We start from the raw sequence: 21,517 nt of genomic DNA on the forward strand, positions 1-21,517 counted from the left end.
GAAATTAAATCCTGGATTAGAACCCCAACCGTTTAATTATGAAAGAAGTAATTCTTTGAAAACAACTTGCTTGTAATTTTAGGGATCAATGCTCAGGCAAGGAAACTCCAGAAGAATCGTGCAAAGGGTGCTACAACACTGACAGCAGGATGTAAACGAAATTCCACTCCACCCACACTTCGGCGCACAGTTAGTGAAACCAGCTTGAGCCATCCTAGTACACAAGAAGAGGAGCCGAAGGGGCATTATTCCACCTTGTTGGACCCCATCCGAAGCCCAGAGGACCCAGGCAAGGCGCTTCAGGACACTGTTTTGGAGACAGATAGCAGTAGCAATATGCGATACTCACTTTACCAATCGCCACACCTTCTTCTTCTGCAGGGCTATAGTCAGCAGCATGTACGTACTTCACTTCTTTTATTAAACTGACTAGATAAGCAGTTCCTAGACTTGTGATAAATAAAATTTGTCCCCTCTTTAAGTGGCCTCTTTTAATTTTTAGTTGAATGAATTTCCTTGTAAGGATAATTTATGATTTACAATCCTGGCTAGGAATTGAAGGGGCTGGCATTGGGGATGTTCATCAGTGTGTGTATCATTAAGGTATTCTGAAGAATTAAGTTTGTTATATTAAAGGTGATTAGGAAGTTTGACAATTCTTTTCAGGTAGTAGATAATTGTTCCTACCCTTATAAGATGTAGAGAACTGGTCCTGGGTAGCAATAATAATAATCCACATTTATATAGCACTTTAAGGTTTACAAAGCTCTTTACATAACCCCTCTGAGGTAGATGGTGTAAGCATTCTTGTTCCCATTTTGCAGAGAACACTGAGATTCAGAAAAATAAAATAACTTGCCCAGGTCACCCAGGTGGTAAGTATGAGAGCCAGAATTCAAACCCATCTCTACTCTTCAAGAATAGCAGTTGATCTTTATTCCTCAAATGGAGAATGGCGAATCCTCCTCTATTTCTTAAACTACAGGCCAGAATCCTGTCAAGTCAGCCCCAGCCCTTGAGATGGCTTGACCTTTTCACAATGGGAAGAATGCTATTCAAAGAAGTCTTCCACTCTGCCAACCAGAATGCCTAAGGAGAATATGCTATCAAAATTTCATGTATGCCTCTTTTAGTCACTTGAACCCCCAGTATAGAATATAATGATCAATAATGATCCGTCCTAGTTCTTAAGTTTTCTACTGAATTCATGATCCTTCCTTAGAGAGCTTTACACATTGGTTTCAAGGTGGACACAAAGGATTGTATGGTTTTCATTTCTAAAAAGGGGAATAGGTGCAGACTGGCTGGCTGGCTTCATTCCAAGTCATAGTGTCACTGGTAGAGCTAAAGAGAGCTTCTTCCTTGGGATTGTATGTAGACATTCCTAAGCCTATGGAATGTAGCATATTTCTTGAGGGATGACTTTGGAAGCAGTTACCATTAATGTCATCATTGAATACACTTTAGCTAGAAATTAATGCCTTACTCCTCTTTTCCACACCTGTCATGCTCTCTCGTTCTCCCTTTCGTCATTTCTTATTTACTCAGCTTTAATTTATTTTCCTACTCTATTTATGAATTATACCTCATTAAAACTAAAATAGAAAGTTTCAGATACTCAAGTGTTAAGGGAAATATCAGATTACTTAATTGGAAGGAGAGAAGGATATTGTACTGGTACATTAGAGGGAGACAGTGCTGTGGAATCACTTGGGGACAGTTTAGCAGTTATGGGCATGTGGTCAGTAAGTCAGGCTCTCTCTTTCTAGGTCACTTGTCATCCTGCCACTGCAAATTCAAAGGTGTTAGAATGGAGCAGTCTCTGAGTCTCAAGTCTGTTACTTATTGTCCTCTGGAACACTAATCTCTGGGGAAGAAGAAAAGAAAGTTGTCTAATCTAAGGGTGGGTGTTAAATGTGGGGCAGATGGAGGGCAGAAATGCAAACGAGATCCCATGGCTCTTCAGCTTCAGGCTCAGGGCCCTCGGGACAGCTCTTTTTGCATTGAAGGCTCAAGTGACCAGAGTGCCTTTTTTCTTGTGTTTTTTTTTTCTTGATCAAGTTGATTGAATCCTTGGCTTGTCCTGAAGTTTTTATGTTTTCATTTCAGGATAGCTTAGTTTATGTGCTCAACCGCGAACAGCACACAGTGGGCCAGAGGACTCCCTCTAGCAAGCCTAGCATCAGCCTTTCAGCCCCGGACATTCTGCCCCTCCACTGTACTATTCGTCGGCTCCACCTCTCCAGCCATTCAAGACATTCCCAAGCAGAAGAGAAGCTTATCCTTGAGCCAATACCTGGAGCTAGTATATCTGTCAACTTCTCAGAGGTGGGAAAGACTATGGTGCTCCACCATGGAGACCTACTCTCACTGGGGCTTTACTACCTGCTGCTTTATAAAGATCCTGCTCGAGCCCAAGCCCTCCCTGCCCAGACCCTGGCACGGCTCAAAGCTGTCCCCCGAACATCAGACCCTGTCACCTGTAGAATGTGTGGGACAGTGCTCAGGGGCAGAGCACCTTCCTCATCCAAGAGGCATGGAGCTCTGCCTAGTCAGAAGACCCCTCGACGAAGGCTTCATTTGGAGTTTGAGCCAGCAGTGGAGGATGTGCTAGTGAAGAGGATCATGACATTGATTGAGCCAGGGGGTGATGACCATAAGCTGACACCTGCTTTCCTACTCTGCCTCTGCATCCAACACTCTGCCACCAACTTTGAGCCAGGCGAATTTGGGCAGCTATTGCTTAAACTGGCCAAACTGATACAGAGGACAGTCTGGGTCAGTCAAAACAGGAATTGAGGGAGGTTGGGCTTTTGAAGTGTGTGACCTGCAGTGCCTGGGCTAATTGCCTGGCTCTTTGTAAGAGACAGTTTTAGAGTTCATTTCTAGCACCTAAAGCGTCAAGCAGAAGTAATGTGTTTCTGCTCCTCCTCCTCCTCCTCACTTCTCTACCCACAAATTGAGCTAGGAAAGTTCGAAGCTTTCCCCAGTATCTGTGGGGCATTGAAATTTATTAGAAGTGGAGCACTAGGCACAAAACCTTTTCTGCATATCTGCAGTTTGTAATTTATTTTTCATGTCTCCCAAGCATATTAGGCAAGCAGATAAAACTCTTGAATTATAAGCAAAAGGGTACCAGATGTATCTTGCTACAACTCCAATTTGAGGGAAGCAGGGCCAGAATGTTAATGAATCAACATTATTTTTGCTCAACATGCTTAGGTTCTAGACATATTCTCCCCCAACCTTTTTTACTGTCCTAGATCACTTTTAAATCTCTCATCTGGTGCCATTATGAAGGTGGTGCTGTTCAGTGGTGTTATGTACTGAGAACTTAGGTCTGGGAACAAGGCTAATCATCTTAAAATGATAGTTCTGTAGATGGAATTCCCTTAGTTATCTCTAAATGGTTTTTTGTTGGCACCTTGTCACTAGCACAAGCACTGCACCAGTAACTGCCCTGATTCCTGCACATGAATGCAGTTGGTAAAATCTGATGGGAGCAGGGCTAGATGTGCTTGCTATTCAGCTTTTTCCACTTAGAGAGCACCAGTATGAAAGTCTTTCGATAATGTGTTTACAGAGGCAGAAGACTGTGATACAGCACTAGTCACTTTTAAAATTAAAATAGCTTTACAGAAGGAGGTTTAACTGGTCACATCTGGGATAACTTTTTTTTTTTTTTTTTTTTAGTGAGGCAATCGGGGTTAAGTGACTTGCTCAAGGTCACACAGCTAGTACGTGTCAAGTGTTAGGTCTTAGGCCAGATTTGAACTCAGGTCCTCCTGACTTCAGGGCTGGTGCTCTATCCACTGCACCACCTAGCTGCCCCTGGGATAACTTCTCTTTGGCATTTTGACAGCCACTTGGATAGTCTGAGTTGTGTTTGGAATTGGCTGTTGGCTAACTAGGCGTTATCTGAGCTGTATCTACTAAATGAGAAAGGCCACAGCCTTAATCTCCTTATTATTGAGGGAAATAGAGATCCTTTGTTGTTCAGATTGGTCATTCTAGATGATCCTTTCCACAAACTTTAGGCCAGTCAATGTCCTGTAACAAAATTGTGAAAAAGTGTATCTTCATAAGCTTTCTTTTTAGAAACAGTGGTTTGTTTTTGTTGCTAGTGATGGTTAAAGTGTAATGTGATTGACTAAAGTTTGCAACATACATCTGATAGCTAACCCTCAATGCCATGGACGCTGTGATCTGGGTACTGTGTCAAATCTTCTAGGATTCTCAGTATGAAATCCGGTATTATTACTTCTGTGGCATATGTCATTTATACTCATGGGGGGCTAATAATATGCATAGTACCTGGTGAAATCAATGTAGTGTAAAATGAATGCCTGTATGTTACAGATAATTTTAACATTTAAAATATTTAAATTTTAAACATTTTCATTTTATTTAATCTCAAAAAATAAACAAATAGAATATGGAGTTGAAGTCCAAATAAGAAGGAAATCTGAACTATTTATATTTTGAAATTAATACAAATTCCAACAGAAGTTTCAATAACACTGATTGGTAGATGCTAAACTCTAAAATAAGAGAGTTGGACCTGATGACCTGATAGCCTTTTCCAACTCTAAATTCTATGATTCCTCTACTAAATTTTTTTTTGTCTATCTGTTCAAGAGCTTTTGACCTCTTCCTTTCCTATAGTGTGTACAAAATTTGTTGATATAGAATAGGATTTTGGAGTTGGATGGAACCTTAGAGATCATTTCTTCCAACCTTATGTTACAAATGAGGAAACTGAGGGTCAGAGAAGTTAAGTGACTTGCCTGATCATTTAGTTAATTAAATGGTAGAGTTAGGACTTAACTCAGGTCTCCTGAATCCAAGTTCAGGGCTCTTTTTGTTATTCTCTGCTGTAATGACTATAGATACCCGGATATTGGCTAATGTGGATAGCAAGAAGACTAACTGTAAGTATGAATAAGAGTTCTGTTTACCATAATAGGTCAATAGTTAAAATTAGACTTATGTCTTCATTTTAAGTGTTAACACTGCAAATACTGATTGAACCTGGGGGCCTGAAATTCAAATGTGTTTTCATTTACTGATAATCACAGGATTGAAACATTTTAAAATACATGATTAACAATGACAAAAGCGTAAACAGAATCCTGATTTGTGAATGTGATAAATATATAATCTTTAGTGTTTTTCAGTAGATAGTTGTTATGTAAGGTGAATGATTGTGAAATGTGTCTGCTACAGGAAATATGTAGGTCAGTTCAGGAAAGGGAAAGAGAAAAACAAAACAAAAAAACTGAATGATATGTGATGCTGGTTTTTTCCTATATAGTTTAGAGTAGTTAGCATAGTATAGACTGGATCTGACATGATGGTTTCATGTTTCTTATGTTGATCAGGGTACCACAAACATATAGGGGGGTTTATTGGATATAACTTGATGTGTAATCGTATTTTTTCTCATTTTTGCTTTTATTCTTTTGCTTTTAGGAAAAAACCAAAGAACTAGCAGAGAAACAGTCTCAGCAGTAAGTATAATAGTTATATATGGTTCCTGATATACTCATTAAACATGGAGTAAATCAACTTAGAGACCATCAGGGTGCATCCTGACTTCTCCCTTCTCAGCATTGTACTTTTTTTTTTTCAATTACATGTAACAAAAAAATTTAAACATTTTTTTTTAAGTTCCAAATTCTCTCCCTCTTTCTTTTCCCTACTCCTTGAAGAAGGCAGGCAATTTGATATTGGATATACATGTGCAGTCATGCAAAACATTTCCATGTTAGCCATAAAATGCAAAAGAAAAAAAAACAAAAATAAAACCAAGAATAATAAAGAAAGTAAAAAAGTATCCTTCAATCTGCATTTAGACTCCATCAGTTCTTTCTCTGGAGATGGATAAACAGTTTTCATCGTTAGTCCTTTAGAATTGTCTTGGATCATTGTGTTGCTGAGAATAGCTGAGTCATTTAGAGTTGATCATCATATAATATTACTATTAATGTATACATGTTCTCCTGGTCCTGCTCATTTCACTTTGCATTAGTTCATATATGTCTTCCCAGGTTTTATGAAAGCATCTTGCTCATCATTTCTTTTACGATAACAGTATTCCGTCACAATCACATATGACAACTTGATCAGCCATTCCCCAATTGATGGGCATCCCCTCAATTTCCAGTTCTTTGCCACCACAAAATGAGCTGCTATAAATATTTTTGTACATATACATATATTTCTTGTCTCCTTTTCCTTTTTCTTTGGTCTCTTTAGGATACAGACCTAGTAGTGGTATTGCTGGGTCAAAGGATATGCACAGTTTTGTAGCCCTTTAGGCTTAGTTCTAAATTGCTCTTCAGAAGGGCTGGATCAGTTTCACAACTCTACTAGCAGTGCATTTTTTCCACATTCTCTCCAATATCTGCCCTTTTCCTTTTCTGTCATATTAGCCAATCTGATAGGTGTGAGGTGGTATTTTAGAGTTGTTTTAATTTTCATTTCTCTAATCAGTAATGGGCAGGTAGTTGGCACAGTGGATCGAGTGCTGGGCCTGAAGTCAGGAAGACTCATCTTCCTGAGTTTAAATCTGGCCTCAGACACTTACTAGCTGTGTGACCCTGGGCAAGTCATTTAACCCTGTTGGCCTCAGTTCGCTCATATGTAAAGTAAGCTGGAAAGGGAAATGGCAAACCACTCTAGTATCTTTGCCAAGAAAACCGCAAATAGGGTCACAGACAGCTGGACGTGACTGAAACGACTGAAAGACAATCAATAGTGATTTAAAGTATTTTTTTTTCATATGACTATATATAGCCTTTGTTTCTTCTTCTGAAAACTGCCCATTTGTATCCTTTGATTCATATTCTTATAAATTTGGCTCAGTTTTCTATATATTTTAGAAATGAGGCCTTTTTCAGAGAAACTTGCTATAAAAATTTTTTTCAGCTTCCTGCTTCCTTCAGCTTCCTTCTGATCTCGGCAGCATTGGTTTTGTTTGTACAAAATCTTTTTAATTTGATGTAATCCAGATTATCCATTTTATATCCCTTAATGCTTTCTATCTCTTATTTAGTCATAAATTCTTCCCCTACCCGTAAATCTGACAGGTAAAATGTTCCATGCTCCCCTGATTTGTTTATGATATCACCCTTTATGTTTAATGTTCCCATTTTGACCATGTCATGGTATATATTGTTAAGTATTGGTCTGTACCTAGTTTCTGCCAAACTGCTTTCCAGTCTTCCCAACAATTTTTGTGAAATAGTAATTTCTTGTCCCTAAATATTAGATCTTTGGGATTGTCAAACAGTATATTACTCTGGTCATTTAGTACTATGCATTGTGACCTAATCTATTCCACTGATCCACTACTTTATTTCTTAGCTAGTACCAGATTGTTTTGATGATTACCACTTTGTAATACAGTTTGAGATCTGGTTCTGCCAGGAGGATAGAGCCACTAGGCTTGGAGTCAAGACCTGAATTCAAATCTGGCCTCACTAGCTGTGTGACCCAGGGCAAGGCATTACCTCTGTTTGTCTTAATCCATTCGAGAACGAAATGGTAAACTAGTCCAGTATCTTTGCCAAGAAAACCTGATATAGGGTCATGAAGAGTCAGTCACAACTAAACAGCTGAGCAACAGTTGCTAAACCACCTTCCTTCACATATTTTTTCATTAATTTCCTTGATATTCTTGACCTTTTGTGACGTGGCTGCTGCAGTGATGAGCATGAGACCAGCTCAATGCTCTGTAACCCCGAGACGCATGGATGAGGCGGAAGACAGCAAGGTGGCAGAAGCTCCGTTTATTGAGTACAGTTAGCTGTCTTTTATGGCCCTAGTGATGCATGTTCAAAGCGTGATCCCCCTGTGATAGCCAATCATCAGGTCTGCTGGAGCTCATGTCAGGACTCATCTCCCATTGAGAGGAGAGCCAAACCAACCGTGGGAGCTGCATGTCAGGAAAGGAGAGGTCCTGGGAGACTTCCTTATTTTTGCCACGCAACTATGTTGTGACCCTCAGCTTCTACTGCTAGAAGCTAGAACTCCCATGGGAAAGTTCCCTCAACAGAGCTGTCATGAGACCGTGAGACATTTACCCTAACACTTTTGTTCTTCCAAATGAATTTTGTTATTATTTTTTCTAGCTCTATAAAATAGGGGTTTTTGTTTGTTTTTTGGTAATTTGATTGGTATGGCACTGAATAAGCAAATTAATTTAGGTAAAATTGTCATTTTTATTTTATTGGTTGACTACCCATGAGCAATTAATAGTTCTACATTTGTTTAGATATGACTTTATTTTGTGTGAGAAGTGTTTTGTAACTGTGTTCATATAGTTCCTGAGTTTGTCTTGGCAGGTAGACTTCAAAGTATTTTATGTTGTCTGTGGTTATTTTATTTTATTTTATTTTTATTAATTTATTTTGATTTATCACCAGTCACTTCCATAAGCTTTTGAGTTTTAAATTTTTCTCTCCCGCTCTCTCCACGTTCCTCCCCAAGATGGTGCACAATCTGATATAGGCTATACATATACATTCCTATTAAATATATTTTCACATTAGTGATGTTGTAAGAAAGAATTAGAACCAATAGGAGGAACCACAAGAAAGAGAAAACAAAACAAATGGAAGAAAAAAAATAATCTGCAGTTATTTTAAATGGAATTTTTTTTCTATCTCTTCCTGCTGACTTTGTTGGTAATATATAGAAATGCTGATCATTTATGTGGGTTTATTTTATATCCTGCAACTTTGCTGAAGTTGTTAATTATTCAGCTAGTTTTTTTACTTGATTCTCTAGGATGCTGTAAGTATACCATCATATCAGCAGCAAAGAGTTATAATTTTGTTTCCTTATTGCTTATTCTAATTCCTTCAATTTCTTTTACTTCTCTTATTGCTATACCTACCATTTCTAGAACAATATTGAATAATAGTTGTGACAGTAGACATCCATGCCTTACCCCTGATCTTATTAGAAAGGCTTCTTGCTTATCCATATTACAGATAATGCTTGCTGATGGTTTTAGATTTTAAAGGAAAAGCTTCATTTTAAGGGAAATGCCATGTGTTCCTGTGCTTTCTATTGTTTTTAATAGGAATGAGTGTTGTATTTTGTCAAGTTTTTTCTGAATCTATTGAGATGATCATATGGTTTTTATTATTTTTGTTATTGATATGATCAGTTATGCTGATAGTTTTCCTAATATTGAATCAGCCTTGAATTCCTAGCGTAAATTCCACCTGTTCATAGCTTATGACCTTTGTGATATGTTGCTGTAATCTCCTTGCTAGTGTTTTATTTAAATTTTTTGTATCGGTATCCACTAGGGAAATTGATCTGTGGTTTTCGTTCTCTGTTTTTGCTCTTCCTGGTTTTAGATGTCAGCACCATATTTGTACTGTAAAAGGAATTTGACAGGACTCCTTTGCTTATTTTTCCAAATAGTTTATGTGGTGTTGGAATTAATTGTTCTTTGAATATTTGGTAGACCTCACTTATGAATCCATCTGGTCCTAGAGATGTTTTTTTAGGGAGCTCATTGATGGCTGGTTCAATTTCTTTTTCTAAGATAAGGTTACTTAAGTATTCTTTTTACTCTTCTGTTAATCTGGGTAATTTGTATTTTTGTACATATTATCCCTTTTACTTAAATTGTCAAAATTTTTGGCATATGATTAGGTAAAATAGCTCCTAATTGATTTAATTTCATCTTTATTGTTAGTGAATTCACCCTTTTCATTTTTAATACTGGTAATTTGGTTTTCTTTTTTTAATCAAATTAACCACTTTATTTTATTTTTTCATCACACCTGCTTTTAGTTTTGTTTTAGTTCAATGATTTTCTTACTTTCAACTTTATTCTTTCCTTTGATTCTCAGGATTTCCAATTTAGTGTTTAATTGAGGATTTTAAATTTGTTCTTTTTCTTTTTTTTTAGTTGCATGCCCAGTTCATTGATCTGCTCTTTTTCTATTTTATTAATGGATGAGTTTAGAGATAGATATTTTTTCCCTCAGTACTGCATCCCTTAAATTTTGGTATGTTGTCTCATTGTTGTCATGTTCTCTAATGAAATTATTTATTGTTTCTGTGGTTTGTTCTTTGACCCGCTCATTGCTTAGTATTAGATTATTTAATTTCCAATTAATTTATAATCTGTTTCCATGGTCTTTATTGAATACAATTTTTATTGCATTGTATTTTGAAATGGATGTATTTGATATTTCTGTCTCTTTGCATTTGGTTGTGAGGTTTTTGTGCCCTAATACGTGGTCAGTTTTTGTGAAGGTGGTAGGTACAGTTGAACAAATGGTATACTCCTTTCTATTCCCATTCAGTTTTCTCTAGAGTTCTATCATGTCTAATTTTCTAAAATTTTATCTATCTCCTTAACTTCTTGTTTATTTTGTGGTTAGATTTATCTAGTTCTGAGAGGGGAAACTTAGGATCCTCCACTAATATAGTTTTATTGTTTATTTCCTCCTATAACTCATTTAACTTTTCCCTTTGGAGTTTGGTTACTCTATTTGGTGCATATATGTTTGGTATTGATAGTACTTCTTTGTCTACATTTTAGCAAAATGCAGTTTCTCTACTTACCTCTTTTCATTAGGTCTGTTTTTGCTTTTGCTTTTTCTGAGATCGAGATTGCTACCCCTGCTTTTTTTTTTTAAATGTCAACTGAAGTATAATAGATTCTGTTCTAGCCCCTTATTTTCACTTTGTATGTGTCTCTTCTTTTTAAGGGTGTTTATTGTAAACAATGTATTATTGGATTCTAGTTTTTAGTCCATTCTGCTATTCACTTCCATTTTATGGGTAAGTTCATCCCATTCACATTCACAGATTATTAACTGTGCATTTCTTTCCATCCTATTTTTTCCCTATTTATCCTCTCTTCTCTCTTTCCCTTCATCCTCTCCCCCCTCAAAAGTTTGTTTTTCTTCTCACCACTACCTCCCTTAATCTGCCCTCCCTAGTATCAGCCTCCTTCCCCTTCTGTCATAGGGTAAGAGACATTTCCATACACAATTGACGGTGTATGTTATTCCTTTGTTGAGCCAATTCTAATGAGAGTAAGGTTCAAGCATTGCCACCACCCTCTTTATCGTCTCCTACGTTGTAAAAGCTCTTCCTTTTGCTCCTCTTGTATGTGAGATAATTTTCTTTGTTCTTCCTCTCCCTTTCCCTTTTTCCCAGGCCATCCCTCTTTCTAACCCCTTAATTTTACTTCTTTGAAATTATCCCATCATAATCATCTCACACCTATGCCCTCTATCTATGTATACTTCTTCTAACTGCCCTAACAATGGTAAAGTTCTTAGGAGTTACAGTTATCATCTTCCCATATAAGAATGCAAACATTTTAACCATATTGACTCTTTTATGATTACTCTTTCATGTTTACCTTATGCTTCTCTTGAGTCTTTTGTTTGTCAGATTTCTATTCAGTTCTGGTTTTTCCATCAGGAATGCTTACAAATTCTCTATTTCATTAAATATTCATTTTTTCCCCTGAAAGATTATACTTAGTTTTGCTAGAGTTGTAATCCTAGCTCCTTTGCCTTCCAGAAAATATTCTAAGCCCTCTGATTCTTTAATGTGGAAGCTGCTAAATCTTGTGTGATCTTTACAGTGGTTCCATGATGTTTGAATTGTTTCTTTCTGGCTGCTTACAATATTTTCTCCTTGACTTGGGAGCTCTGGAATTTGGCTATAATATTCCTGGGAGTTTTCATTTTGGGATCTCTTTCAGGAAATGATTGGTAGATTCTTTCAATTTCTGTTTTACTCTCTGTTTCTAGGATATCAGGGCAGCTTTCCTTGATAATTTCTTGAAATATGATGTCTAGGCTTTTTTTTTTATCATGGCTTTCCAATAATTTTTAAATTCTCTCTCCTTGATCTGTTTTTCAGGTCAGTTGTTTTTCTAGTGAGATGTTTCATATTTTCTTCTTTTTTCATTCTTTTGATTTTATTTTGTTTCTTAGTGTCTCATGAAGTTATTAACTTCCACTTGCCCAATTCTAATTTTTAAAGAATTATTTTCTTCAATGAGTTTGTTTACCTCTTTTTCCATTTGTCCAATTCTGCTTTTTAAGGACTTCTTCTTTTTGGTGAATTTTTATTCCTCTTTTACCATTTGGACAATTCTGTTTTTTAAGGTGGTGTTTTCTTCAGTATTTTTTTGTGTCTCTTTTACCAAGCTGTTGACTGTCTTTTCATAATTTTCTTGTATCATTCTCATTTCTTATGCTAATTTTTCCTCTGCCTTTCTTATTTGATTTTAAAAATCTTTTTTGAGCACCTCCAGAAATTCTTATTGGGCTTCTATCTGATTCACATTTTTCTTTGAGACTTGTAGATTGCTTTGACATTGTGATCTTCTTCTGGCTTTGTGTTTGAGCTTCCCTTTCACCATAGTAACTTGTTATGGTCAAGTTCTTTTCTTTTTTTTTTTTTTTTTGCTCATTTTTCCAGCCTATTTTTTCTTTCTGACTGTTTGAATTATTATTTCTTTGACCTGGGAGCTCTGGATTTGCTCTTTGATGTTTCTGGGAATTTTCATGTGGTGTTTTCTTTCAGGAGGTTAGCAGTGTATTCTCTCTGTTTCTTTTTTGCCCTCTGGTTGTGAGGGATCTGGGAAGTTTTCTTTTGTGCTTACTTGAAATACAATGTGTAGGCTCTTTTTTTTGGTCAAGGCTTTCAGGTAGCTCAGTGATTCTTGATTTATTCCCCCTTGATCTATTTTCTAGAATACTTGACTTTTTCTTTTTTTTTTTTAAATCAGTCTTTTGATTTTGTTTTAATATTTCTTATTACCTCATGAAGTCATTGGCTTTCATTCGACTTTTTAGGGAGTTTGTTGATTTGTTGTGCCTAGCTGTTAATTCCCTTTTTGATTCTTTTTTCTTTTTTTTTTTTTTTTGGTGAGGCAATTGGGGTTAAGTGACTTGCCTAAGGTCACATAGCTAGTGAGTGTTATGTGTCTGAGACTGAATTTGAACTCAGGTCCTCCTGACTCCACAGCCGGTGCTCTATCTATTGCGCCACCCAGTTGCCCCCTTCCTTTTTGATTCTTTTATAGCTCTCATTTCTTTTACAATTTTTTCTTTTAGTGCTCTCATTTAATTTATTAAAACATTTAAAACTCTTAACTCCAAGAATTCTATTTGAGTTAGTGCCCAAGCTTGTGTTTTTCTCTGAAACTTTGCTTGTGAATGTTTTGGAGTCATTTTGTTCTTCTGGGTTTATAGCTTCAGCTTCCCTGCCACTGTAATAGTTTTTTGTGATGGGGTTCTTTTTTTGTTTGTTCCTTTTTCTAGCCTACTTCCTGACTTTGGACTTGATGTTAGGGCTGTACTTTGCTGCACTTCTGGAGGTATGGACTGATCCTTTACTGCTTTTTTGAGGTATTGAGTGTTGTTTTATTTCAGGATCTCAGGGAAAGGCTGGGGACCTGTAAGCTTTTAGTGTTCCCAGAGTGGTATGACCTAGGTCAGGGATGGGGAACCTGTGGCCTCGCCACATGTGGCCCTCTATGTCAAGTGTGGCCCTTTGACTGAATCTGAACTTCATAGAACAAAGTTTGGATTCAGTCAAAGGGTCGCTCTTGAGGACCTAGAGGGCCACATGTGGTGAGGCCAAGTGTGATTACTGCCCCTTTGTTTTGAGCTTTGCAACTTTCTGACTTGGGATTGGGTCTGGACCTGAGCAAGAACAGAGTGGAAGCCTCTGTTTGTTAAGAGTGATAGAATTACAGGTTCCCCTTTGGTCTAGGATTCCTTCATTCATTCCTATACAAGCTGGGCTAGATGCTGCAGTTGAGACCTTGCTTTCCTCCTGAGGGTTGAACTACACTACTGCTGCTTGCTTTTGAACTTTCTGCTTTCCCCATACTTGGCCCACCCCTACCCTCCCAGCAAAAGTCATCTGCCCTGGATCTGTGACCTGAAACTAAGTCATAGGCAACAAAGCTGCCATTTTGCATCTGTCTCTATAGCAGTGTCTTAGTTTACTTCTGGAACCTCCTTCTACCCCTGCTTCATAGTTTCTTCCTGGGCTCTGGAGTGTTCTAAATGTGTGCCTGGCCAGCTGTAATCCCCAGACCTCTCAAGTCTGTTTCCCTCTGCTGACATAGGCTGGAAAAATTACCCATTGTGACTTTTTTCTTGGATTCTTTTCTGAGTTCTGCTTACTTTCACTTTGCATTAATTCATGTAAGTCATATCATTCTTCTCTGTCTTAGGCGTCTTCATTGTTTCTTAAAATATTTTATTACTTTCAAGTACCACAACTGGGTTAGCCTTTCCCCATTTAACAAGCGTCTATCTTATTTCTAATTCTTTGCTGCCGTAGATATTTTTGAGTATATGGGTTCTTTCTTTTTGTCAGTGAATTCCTTGGGGTATATGCCTAGCAGTTTCAGTGATCTTTTCATTGTTAAATCCAATGGCCAACAATCATGGTCCCCATTCTTCTTGACCTCACTTCAATATTCAACACTATTGACCACCCCTTCTTTCTTAATATTGTCTTCTTCCAAGATTTTTGTGATATTGGTTTCAGGTTCTCTTTATATCTGTCTGATTGCTTCTTTTCAGTCTCTTTAGATCATCTTTGATGTTCAGTCTCCTTTACATGAGTCCATAAGATTTGTCCTTTATTTTTTCTCTATGTATCCTCTCTGTTGCTCTCATTAGTACCCATGGGTCCAATTATCTTTGCATAGATGATTCCCGAAACTGTATATCCAGACCTAACAACACTAATTGCTTGGTGGACATCTCCAACTGGTTGCCCAATATCTTAAACTTCATGTCTAAAACAGAACTTACTGTCTTCCTGCAAACCTACACTTCCTCTAAATTCCATTTTTTCAAGGGTTCTACTTTACTTCTGTGCCTTCTAGTTAGTCAGGTTCATAGCCTAGGTCTCATCATCAGCTATTTCCTCTCCTTTACCCTTCATGCCCTATATCTAATCATTTGTTAAGTCTTACCAATCCCACCCTTACATTTCTTAGATCTGTCTCCTTCTCGTCACCCGCACAGCTACTACTCCAGTTCAGACTCTCGTGACTTTTTCCTGGATTATTGTAACAGCCTCTTTATTTTGACTCCCTGCTTTCAGCCACACCCTTTTAATTCCACACAGCTGCTGAAATAATATTCCAGAAGCAAAGATCTGACCACGTCACCCCAGAGCATAAGCCACTGAAGTGGCTCCATATTGCCTCTAGGATAAAATAGTATTTCTCAGCTTAGCTCTGAAAGCCCTCCACAGTTTGGTTTCGGCCTGCCTTTATGGACTTAGTTCACTTCGCTCCTCTTCATAGATTCTCCCTTTTAGTCAAACTGGCTTCCTCATTGTTTTCCAAACTCAAAATTCCCACTTCACACCTCTTCCTGTACCTCAGCATAGATTCTTCTCCCCTCCGCCCCCGGAGCACCTCCCACCCCATGCCAGCAGTGTTCTCTCTCCTTACCTTTGCCTCCCAGAATTCTTAGTTTTTCTAAGGTCCAGCTTATGGACATATGGGAAGCTTTTCCTAATTCCCTTAATTGTTCATTTTCATTTTCTTCTCAAGTTACCATGTATACACTTACCTCTTTACATGTTGTTTCCCTCCAGCAGAATATAAGATTTTCAGAACAGATATGGCTTTGTTTTTGTCTTTATACCCCCATGCCTAGTATGCAGAAGGCATCTAATGTAGATTCTGCTTTCTTCACTTTTTATGCATATGCATTTCTTCATATTTTTCATTCATAATTGAGTTACAGTATTTATTGCATTACACTGCTCCACTATAGCTTGTTTATTATATCTATTCTCCAGTTGTTGGACATTTAGGTTGTTTCTAGTTTTGGGAAATTATTGATGATGTCACTGTTATTGTCTTTGAACAGAGAGTTCTTTTTTATGTTATTAGCATATATTCCTAACAATAGAGTTACTGAGTAAAGAGGTGAGATTATTTTAATAATTCTTACAGTGTATTGTCAGATTATTCTCTCTAAAAATGCCAAAATTTGCTATTCCCCCAGAAATGTAATACAGATTTTTATAATCTGACCAGCATTAAGTTTTGTCATTTTTGCTTATTTCTGCTTTTTTTGGTGAGTGTCAGATGTTGCCTTAGAATTATTTTAATTTATATTTCTTTGGTAATTAGGGCCATCTTAAAACTGATTATTTGTAATGTATATATCCTTTTAAAATTTATCTACTTGTATCCTTTGACCACACGACATGATATTTTTAAAATTCAACTTTATTTTCAGTTCCAAATTCTGTCCCTCCCTCCTCCCTTCCCCCATCCATTGAGAAAGCAAGAAAAAAAATATGTATAGTTATGCAAAACAAATTCCCACATTAGCCATATCCATAATAATAAAAAAAAAGAAACAAAAAAACTCTCAAAATGTGCTTTAATCTGCTCTCTGAGTCCATTAACTCTCTATCTGGAGGTGGCTAGCATGTTGATCATGAGTTTTTTGGAATTGTGGTGGTCATTTTGTTGAACAGAGTTCCTAAATCTTTCAAAGTAGATTATCTTTACAGTATTGTTGTTACTGTGTAAATTGTTCTGCTTCTACAAACTGCACTTTATATCCATTTATCTAAGTATTCCCAGGTTTTTTGGAAACCATGCCCTTTGTTGTTTCTTATAGCACAGTATTCCATCACACTGCATGCCATAACTTATTCAAGCATTCCCCAATTAGTGGGCGAATATCTCCTTAGATTTCAGTTGTCACCACAAAAAAGAGCTGTTATAAATATTTTTGTACATATGGGTCCTGTTCCTCTTTCTTTGATCTCTTTAGGGTATAGCCATAGTAGTACTATGACTAGGTCAAAAGGTATGTACAATTTAATAGCTTTGGGGGGCATATTTCCAAATTGCTAATTTTTGTTGGAGTGATTTTATTTGTGGAAAACCTTTTTAATTTTATGTGTTTAAAATTGTTCATTTTACCTCCAGTGAACCACTCTTGTTTAGTCATGAACCCTTCTGCTATCCATAGATCTGACTGGTAGTTTTATCCTGATCCTATAATTTGCTTATATTGTCACCCTTTCCATTTAAACCAAGTACATAAACCAAGCTTATGTTTGTATACGGAGTGAAATGTTGGTCTATACTTGGTTTTGGCCAGACTGTTTTCCAGTTTTTCCAATAGTTTTTGTCAGATCATGAGTTCTGGCTGCCAAAGCTGAAGTGTTTGACTTTATCAGGTAATAGGTCACTATGCTCTTGCTTCTATATATTGTGTACCTAATCTGTTCCACTGATCAATCTATTTCTTACCCATAACCAGATTGTTTTGATAAATGAAGGCTTTGTAGTCTAGTTTTAGATCAGGTATTGCCAGGCTCCCTTCCTTTCCATTTTTTTTTTCATTGATTCCCTTGATACTCTTGGCCTTTTATTCCTGCAGATGAATTTTGTTATTTTTCCCTCTAACTTTATAAAGTAGTTCTTTGGTAGTTTAATGGGTATGTCACTGGATAAGTAAATTAACTTAGGTAGTATTGTCGTTTTTATTATATTGCCTTGGACTGCCCACAAACAATATTTAATTTTTTAGAGCTGTCTCTGTTTAAAGAGTATTTTATAATTCTGTTCGTATAGTTCATGTGTGTATCTTGGCATGTAGATTCCCCTGTATTTTATAGTCTCTAGTTACTTTAAATAGAATTTATCTCCACCTGCTGGATTTTGTTGGTAATATACAGAAATGTGTGGGTTTATTTTATGTGCTGTAACTTTGTTAATTGTTAATTGTTTCAGTTAGGTTTTAAGTTTACTCTCTAGAGTTTTCTAAGTTATCATATCTGCCAGAAGTGATAATTTTATTTTCTCTTTGCCTATTTTATTTTTTTAATTATTTTTCTTTTTATTGCTATAGCTAGAATTTCTAGTACAGTATTGAATAATAATAGTGATAATGGATAATCCTTGATTACCTCCTGATCTTATTGGAAAGCTTTCTAGCTTATCCCCATTGCAGATAATGCTGGCACTTTTTTTGATTTTTTAAAAAATATTTCAATTTATTTATTTTTGACTTTTTTTTTTTTTGACTTTTTGAGTTCTAATTCTCTCCCTCCTTACCCCTTCCTCCCATTCCCACTGAGAGGGCAAGCAATATGATATCAGTTATACATGGGAAATTATGCAAAATTTATTTCCATATTAGCCATATTTCCAAAAAAAAATAAGAAAGTGAGAAAATTATACTTCAGTTTGTACTTAGAGTTCATCGGTTCTCTCTTTGGAGTTGGAGAGTATTTTTTCATCGTGAGTCCTTTGGATTATCTTGGATTAATTCCTTATCTTGTATTAATCAGAGTAGCCAAGTCTTTCACAGTTGATCATCATTACAACATTGCTGTTACTGTGCTCAGTGATCTCCCAGTTCTTCTCACTTAACTCTGCATTAATTCATATAGGTATTGGGATTTTTTTTCTTAAACCACTGCCCTCCCCCATCATTTCTTAAAGTACAGTAGTACTCCATCACAATCATATGCCACAATTTATTCAACTAATACCCAATTGATGAACATCCCCTTGATTTCCAATTCTTTTCTACTACAAAAAGAGCTGCTGTAAATATTTTTGTACATACAGGTCTTTTCCCTTTTTCTTTAATCTCTTTGGGATACAGACCTAGTAGTGGTATTGCAGGGTAAAAGAGTATGCACAGTTTTATAGCCCTTTAGGCATAGTTCCAAATTGTTCTTCAGAATGGTTAGACAAGTTCATTACTCCACCAGCAATTCATTAGTGTACCTATTTTTCCTTCATTCCTTCTAGCGTTTGTCATTTCTGATAGGTGTGAGGTGGTACCACAGAGTTATTTTAATTTACATTTCTCTAATCAGTAGTAATTTAGAGCATTTTTCCATATGACTATGGATAGCTTTGATTTCATCTTCTGAAAACTGCCTGTTTGTATCCTTTGATTATTTATCAATTGGGAAATGGCTCTTATTTTTATAAATTTGACTCAGTTCTATGTATATTTGATAAATGAGACCTTTATTAGAGATGCTTGCTGTAAAAATTTTTTTATATTACTTCATTGACTTTTTAGCAAAAAAGTAATTTTCCTGATTATCTCTTTTAATTATGTCTGTTTTTGTTTTTGCTTTGCATGAGATCGTGATTGCTACCCCTGCCTTTTTTTTTTACTTCAGCTGAAGCATATTAGATTCTGCTCACGCCCTTTATTTTAACTCTGTGTGTGTGTTTTTACTTTAAACCAATTCCAATAAAAGTGAGGTTCAAGTATTGTGCCCCCCACCTCCATCATTTTCCCCTCCACTGTAAAAGTTCTTCCTTGCACTCTTCTTTTATGCTTTCCCCATCCTACATCTCTTCTCCCTTATCCCAGTTCATCCCTTTCTCACCTCTTTGGGTGTTTTTTGGAGATTATTACAGAATAATCAACTCACACCCATGTACTCTGTCTACGTAAACTCCTTTTAACTGTCTTAATAATGATGAAGTTCTTAGGAGTTAGGTGTCTCATCTTCCCATATAGGAATGTAAACATTTAACATCATTGAGTCTCTTAAGATTACTCTTTCATGTTTACCTTTTTATGCTTCTCTTGAGTTTTCTGTTTGAATGTCAAGTTTTCTATTCAGTTCTGGGCTTTTCATCAGGAGTGCTTGAAAGTCTTCTATTTCACTAAATGTCTATTTTTTCCCTCCTGAAGAATTACACTTAGTTTTGTTGAGTAGGTTATTCTTGGTTGTAAACCTAGATCCTTTGTCTTCCAGAATATTGTATTTCAAGGTCTGCATTAGTGGTGACTATTAAATCCTGTGTGATTCTGACTTGTGGTTCCTTAGTCTTGAATTCTTTGTTTCTAGCTGTCTGAAGTATTTTTTCCTCAACCACGAAACTCTGAATTTTGACTATAATATTCCTGGGAATTTTCATTTGAGGGTTTTTCTCAGGAGGTGACTGATGGATTTTCTAAGATGTATAGGCTCTTTTTTTGTAGCTTTCAACTTTCTAAATGATTTTAAATTATATTTGTCAATTTATTTTCTAATTTAGTTGTTTTCCCTGAGGTATTTCACATTTTCTTCAATTTTTTCAGACTTTTTGATTTGTTTTATTATTTTTTGATGTCTCATAGAGTCATTAGCTTCCATTTGGCCAATTATGATTTTTAAGAAGTTGTTTTCTTCAATAAGATTTTGTATTTGTCCAAGCTCTGGCTTTTCTCATTTTTTCCTCCACTGCTCTCATTTGGTTTTTAAAATAATTTTGTAGCTGTCTTTAATCTCTTATTTTAACTGTTCTAGGAATTCTTTTTTATTATTATTATTTTCTTTATTAATTTATTTTGATTTATCAATAATCGCTTCCATGTGCTTTTGAGTTTAAAATTTTTCTCCCCCTTCCTCCCCATCACCTTCCCCAAGATGGCACACAATCTGATATAGTAGGAATTCTTATTGGACTTGTTTCCAAGCTACATTTTCTTTTTCTTTAAGGCATTGCTTGTAGGTGTTTTAATGTCATTCTCTTCCTCTGTTATTGTCGTTAGCTTCCCTGTTACTAAAATAACTCTTTATGGTGTGATTCTTTTTTTTGTTTGCTCATTCTTCCAGCTTACTTCTTTATTTTGGACTTTGTTAGTGTTGGGCTCTGCAGACTTTCAAGGGGGAATGTCTGGCCTGAGTTTCTGTCATTTTACATCCTTCTGTTTTCTCAGCTCAGGCTGGAGGCCTGCAAGCTTTTAGTGCTCCTAGAGAGGTGTGATTTGGGGCAAGATCTATTCACTGCCCTGCTAATCTTAGCTCTGTAAGTTCCTGACTCAGGTTGAGTCTCTCAGCTTGTCCTTGTTTAAGAGTTTTAGTGGGTTGTTATTGGATTCAATTATAGTTAGACTGCTGGAAAACTCTGTTCATTCAGAGTGAGTGACCAACTCCTCTTTGGTCTAGAACCCTTTCACAGGTTATACCATCACTGCAGGCTTACATTCGGGGCTGAATTTTAACTAACCATTCTTCTCCCTCTTTGTATTTCATTAGCCAGGATCCTGTCTCCCTTTCCCGTCTCACCATTGCTGACCTACTGCCAGACCTCCAGCATATTCTTTTCTGGATGTCTAACTCCATTGAGCTCCTTTACTTTGTCCAGCAGAAATCTCCACTCTACATCCAGAGCATGGAAGAGGAGCTGGATGTCAGAGGTAGGATTTTTCTGTTATTATTTGACATTGATTGGGCAGCTTTAGTTTCATATCACCTTGACTGAATGGCCCCATTCCCAGGAGGAATTTGCTCAGTGGACAAATTCTGAAGAAAGGGAGGACTTCCCTTTGTACCCAGTATACGCATAGTGTAGGAGTCTTTTTATATGGAGCCAAAAGACATAACCTATCAACTCTGCTCTAATAAAAATAATCATTTGAATTAACTCTTCACCTTTCTCTCACAGAATCATAAGCGTGCTAAACCTGTTACTTATCATCTTAACGTATTC

General features: G+C 36.6%; 1 protein-coding gene across 1 annotated transcript in view; it reads left to right on the plus strand.

Annotated features, from left to right (window-relative positions):
• Positions 1-21,517, plus strand: part of RADIL (Rap associating with DIL domain) — a 113,827-nt gene that overhangs the window by 44,981 nt on the left and 47,329 nt on the right. Inside the window, exons 3-6 of the mRNA XM_027874652.1 lie at positions 83-399; positions 2,110-2,778; positions 5,473-5,510; positions 21,064-21,224. Of these exons, the coding sequence (XP_027730453.1) occupies positions 83-399; positions 2,110-2,778; positions 5,473-5,510; positions 21,064-21,224 (1,185 nt within the window). The remainder of the gene's footprint in view (positions 1-82; positions 400-2,109; positions 2,779-5,472; positions 5,511-21,063; positions 21,225-21,517) is intronic.

The sequence above is a fragment of the Vombatus ursinus genome, unplaced genomic scaffold, assembly GCF_900497805.2.
Source record: "Vombatus ursinus unplaced genomic scaffold, bare-nosed wombat genome assembly UNPS02014807.1, whole genome shotgun sequence".
Taxonomy (NCBI): Eukaryota; Metazoa; Chordata; class Mammalia; order Diprotodontia; family Vombatidae; genus Vombatus; species Vombatus ursinus.